Source organism: Lolium perenne, chromosome 2, assembly GCF_019359855.2.
Source record: "Lolium perenne isolate Kyuss_39 chromosome 2, Kyuss_2.0, whole genome shotgun sequence".
NCBI lineage: Eukaryota > Viridiplantae > Streptophyta > Magnoliopsida > Poales > Poaceae > Lolium > Lolium perenne.
Window position 1 is genome coordinate 40,855,462 of NC_067245.2, and position 4,935 is coordinate 40,860,396.

The 4,935-nt window shown below is 42.8% G+C and overlaps 1 protein-coding gene across 1 annotated transcript; it reads right to left on the reverse strand.

Moving 5' to 3' along the window:
- Positions 1 to 861: 861 nt before the first annotated feature.
- LOC127331896 (alpha-1,2-galactosyltransferase gmh3) lies at positions 862 to 4,421 on the reverse strand. Its single transcript, XM_051358123.1, has 5 exons — positions 3,862 to 4,421; positions 3,741 to 3,773; positions 3,562 to 3,652; positions 2,504 to 2,770; positions 862 to 1,291 (listed from the first exon to the last, which is right to left on the reverse strand). The coding sequence occupies exons 1-5, from the start codon at positions 4,291 to 4,293 to the stop codon at positions 1,194 to 1,196; spliced, it is 921 nt and encodes a 306-aa protein (XP_051214083.1). The 5' UTR covers positions 4,294 to 4,421; the 3' UTR covers positions 862 to 1,193.
- Positions 4,422 to 4,935: the final 514 nt, after the last annotated feature.

The window sequence follows — 4,935 nt, forward strand, 5'->3', positions numbered from 1 at the left end:
TAGCGTCCTCTCCGCCTTGTCTTGCATAGTTGGGGAGTGGAACATCAGTGCGCTCAATTTACATTGATATTTTAGAGGTTTTCTCTAACGAGAAAGTCATGCACTAGCGGTGGCCTATGTCGGATAAGAAAGCGCTAAACGTGTGGTGCGGTTGTAGGTGGCGAGGGTTTGTTGTTGCGCGCTAAGAAATTTGGAAATGGTGAGAAGTGAGCAATGAGTGGAGAAGGAAAAAAGGGAATTCCCTTATATATGTGTCCTTGCCTCGGTGAAACTGGTATGAAATGGCAACATCTGAAAACTATTCTTCCGCATTCATGGTGATCAATTTGCTTCCGCGTGCATAAAAATAGGAAACTCGCAGATATCGCTGCATCTCGAAGTGGAGGTGGGCCTGCAATCGTGAAACGTCGTATTAGCCAGTCACACAACCGAAAGATGCTATTTTGACGTCACTCTAGTTCAACCGGCTAACATTCTCACAAAAAAAAATATATCCGTTAGTTGACTAGCTTTGTGCTGGAACAGTGAAGTTTCAAATCGAACGACTAGGAACCCTTTAAGACTATTTTGCCAACTAAACAACGCAAGGTGGATAATTAGTCTTCCAAACTCTTCAGCCAGATGGCGCAAGTCTGAAATTGTTCCGGGGGCTACTATCGGGTTATGTCGAATATAAACTAGCAAGCCCGAGTGGCTCACTTGGGTGGAAAAACCACCAAGGTTGTCGGCGACCCAGTTGCTAGATGATGGAATCCCATCTGACTAAGGCTCAAGCTAGATTGCAGAAGGAATACTTGTAAGTCAAGACATGGCATACTTGCATGCATAGTCTAAGAGTCCGTGGTTAGTTAGGTCTTCACCTCCATCAAGCCCTAGGTTCTGACGCCTTTATAAGAATTACTAGCAGACGCCTTTAGGGTATGCATACAAAAGAGACATACATCATTGTAATATGTACTTTGTGCTATTATAGTGAATTCTATCAGGGTGTAGCAATCCTCCATCGATGAGACATGAACCTGGGTAAATCGATGAGTTACACCGTCCCGAGCATCCAGTTGTCTAGTTCTACCATAAACTCTAGCCATGATAACCCCTTGATGGCACTATCGTTATCAAAGCAACAACACCAAACTCTACACATAAACTTCCAGGTCTTCATTTGATTTTTTGAATTGGATTACTTATGCTCATCATGTAGTTCCTATCTCTTTAAGAATTCTAGATGTCCAACCTCGCTTGTCATCTAGGCCGGCAAAATGGACCATGAAATCTCCATCTGAATAAACACCTGCACAATCAGCATGCAATGAGCAACTATGCAGATCAATATGGCAATATATTAAGCCACAAAGCCTATTTGGTGGTAGTTTACAAAAAAAAAAAGAGATCCAAGCACCAAATTAACATGAACATGGCAAATTTCTATAAACAAGAGTAGGCAAACCTTTAAGTACATCAAGCATAGTTTTAAAAATTTAATTTGGTGTTATGCCAAGCGACAAAATATAAAATTGTTGTGAATGGTGACTTTTGTCTTTTTTCCATGTATCTTTTGCTTGGATTTTTCATGTCAAGGAGATGTCAAGGACTTTTGGGTTTTCTAACACAAATTGGATTTCAAGTTGACACGTCGAAGAGGTGGTTGATGAACTAGCTGTAGAGTTATATGACGTGGCTCTCAAAGGCCTAAACATGGATCGGAAGTAGGCTTCATATTTTTTTTAATCTTGCATGCGTGGCCCTTATCCCTGGTATTGAACAATACCACTTGACCCTGATATAGAAAAAAAAACCCCGCAGGCTTTACTTATTTATGACTAATAAACTCCTGGTTTGATTCAGTTTCTTTCTGTAGAGGGGAAGACCATGTATTTGTAAACATAATACATCAGCCACATATATCATCTGCTCGGTTTTAAATACTGGAATACGATGTTTTTGCTAGTAAGGATTGATATTGAACACAATAAAGCACTTTTTGTTTATCATTTGTTGTGTAACAGGTACCACTGAACCACTTCAATTTGCGCCTGCTAAGTTAATTTTTGGTAAAGAAAATGAAGTATTACGGGGACTCAACATATGGGCATAGTAGATAATGAGATGTCTAAATAACACATAGGAAGTCCAGTCTTCAATATCAATCGTGTGCCTCTTTCACTTTAGGGTATGTGCAATGGTTGATAAGACCGTCTTATCTTAACTGTGCCATGTAATTTAGATATGACAGTAAAACATGATGTACAATGGGTTATTTTTAGTGGGTTATTTTTAGTCTTATCTTTAGTAACTAGACATCCTAAATATGCGGTGAGACAGATTGTGCTAAGAGATGATCTCTTAGCTAAGAGAAGGCAAAGTCTTTTTTTGACTTTCTCTTTTCTCCACATCAGCATTTATCCGACGTGGCATTGCTAAGATATCACCATTGTACATGCCCTAAAAGTATAAATGCTTGTCGCGAATATGTAATGAGGAGTGAGTAAGAATATAAGGAAACCTTTCCATGTAGTGGACGGGTGGAAGATGAGGGCGTGAAGTGATTTCCACATAGCCATCCAATTCCAAGGGTATGAGTTGAAGAGGCACTGCATTTTTGCTATACGGACGTGTGCTTGCATTTCTTCAGGTGATAAGTGATCTATTATATGCTTAAGTGCGAAATTATCTCCACTTTTTGTGGAACCAAATTGTACAAATGATGTATGGTTCCACCATATATCCAAAAATCTCTCACTCCATTTTGACCTCCTTATGAAGAACAGTCCTACATGAAAAAGAAGCATGGTTAATATCTGATGGATGAGTGGTTTGTATCTGTTTTTTTTTTTTTTTTTTTTTTTTTTTTTTTTTTGCAGAATTTGCCTATCACAACAGAAAAGTAAGTTTGTCAACTACCGTAACTAAATAATAAGGAAGATGGAAACATTTATTATGAATGTATCTTTCCAAGTGCGTTTCCCTGCGATATTAGTATGATTTACGCGCAGTGTGTATCCTCTTGCTCTGTTTGCTGCTCTAACCTACAGGTATGGAACAGCTTCATCGTACAAATAAGAAAAATTATTGGTAATTGTGTGCACAACACCGAGAATGCGAGTACGGAGACTCAAACTCGGGCGGGCTGAGAGCTATCAACAGCTCACTGCCACCAAGCTATACCTTGGTTCACGCTTCATCGTACAAATGAGTTATACAAAATTAGCATATGCATGTTCTGAAAATACGGTAGTATCCTCGTGAGGGAAGGTAGCGATCAGACCACACACAGGACCGGGGAGATAACCACTATTTTAGTTTAATGGAGTGGAGTGGGGTGAAGTTCTTTTTGACTATTTTAGCTCCATGAGAACAATGTATATAAAGTACTAGAGAATCTCTAATCGAAAGGCAGGAACGATTGTCTTTTCCTCAAAAAGGAAAAGGTCACAGTAGTAGGTGCTGAGTTATCTGTGTCAATGAGTATGACATATCACAAAGTTTCCTTGGAAAGTGATTTTGATAAAAAAGTAATCAAGTAGAGCCTGTAGAGGTGAATAATGTGCAGGTTTTCCATACCGGAGTTAACCCCATTGATATCCTCCGTCAGAATGAGATCAGGGGATGTATGGAAATCACTATGCCCAATCACCGAAACCAGAATCGTCTCCTTGGGTACAAGCAATCGGGAGAGAATTTGTATTAGTTGGAGGAACTCTAGAGTAAGCATCAAATAGGATTATTTCAGTGTTTCTTACCAACGCGATGTCTGGGTTAGTAACAAGCGTGTCCTGAAAAGTAAGGATCGATTAGTAAAGTAATAACTAATAAACAATTCAAACTTCAGAGGCCGTTGCATAATCGTTTGGCGCGACTCACCGCGTCATTCCAGAATAGCCAGTGGTGGCGGTGCAGGTGAGCGCGTAAGGCGAGGACCTTGCTCCAGGCGGGCGGGCGGCTGCGGTCGACGGCCTCGGGCGGCAGCACGGCGAGGCCGTAGCCGTGCACGGCCGCGTAGGCGCGCCTGTTCCGCGCGGTGGCGTTCAGCATGCCGCGGAAAGACCGCCCCCGCGCGCCACGGCTCTCGTCGGAGAGCGTAACGATGGAGAAGCTGAGCCGGCGTCCGGCGAGGGGGGTGTGAGGGGCGGTGACGGAAAGGCACCGGCGGCCGAGGGAGTTGGCGCGGCGGAAGATGACAGCTGATAGGGGTGGGAGGAGGAAAAGGAGGAGGAGGGGGATTAGGAGAAAGAGGCGGCGGTGGCGGCGGAGGCGAGGACGAACATGCGTGGTGCGGCGCGGTCGTGCGGCCATGGGAGGTCGTCGCCGGTGCCTGTGACAGCGCTAGGATATTTCAGGCTAGTCTGCCTACTGGTATGCCAAGGTCATGTGACGTTTGGAAGCTGGCGGCCGGGCTGGCGGCAAGTAGATGTACAGAGAAGCAATGTGGAACGAATATACTCTAATCTCTGGACAGTACTAACTTAAGACTCGTCCTTACGAGGAACAGTATTTGAGAAGAATTCTTTGCTCGTGACAGTATACTATTCCGCGCCGATTCAACGAACAAGCTTGTCCAGTTTGAACGGATTGTCCCTCGAGCTAGCTGGACGACAACAACGGCATAATTATCGTTATGAGACTAATCAGTAACCTGAACAGCTATTCCAGTCAGACATCACATCACATCACATCATGACCCGATACGTAGTTATCTTACGGCCGTCGCTGACAAATTTGCATAACTTGGATCATCAAGCTATCCTTGTGCTGATGTAAGATTGAGAATCATAAGCAACGACCTTGCCATAATAAACTACTATTCAATCCTATCCACTTCGGGATCATTTCCTATGATCTATGGGATTAATCATGAATGATATACCTGTTGGATTATTAGGCAATTTCCGTGTGAGTTTAATTACCGAAAGCAACATTACAGATGCACAAGCATAC

Bases quoted from the DNA above. Each gene is read 5' to 3' on its own strand.
- LOC127331896 (XM_051358123.1), bottom strand. From the start codon at position 4,293: ATGGCCGCACGACCGCGCCGCACCACGCATGTTCGTCCTCGCCTCCGC. The intron at 3,774-3,861 runs GTGAGTCGCGCC...CTTACTTTTCAG, and splicing joins GGCTATTCTGGAATGACGCG to GACACGCTTGTTACTAACCC. The intron at 1,292-2,503 runs GTTTCCTTATAT...CTGATTGTGCAG, and splicing joins CCCGTCCACTACATGGAAAG to GTGTTTATTCAGATGGAGAT.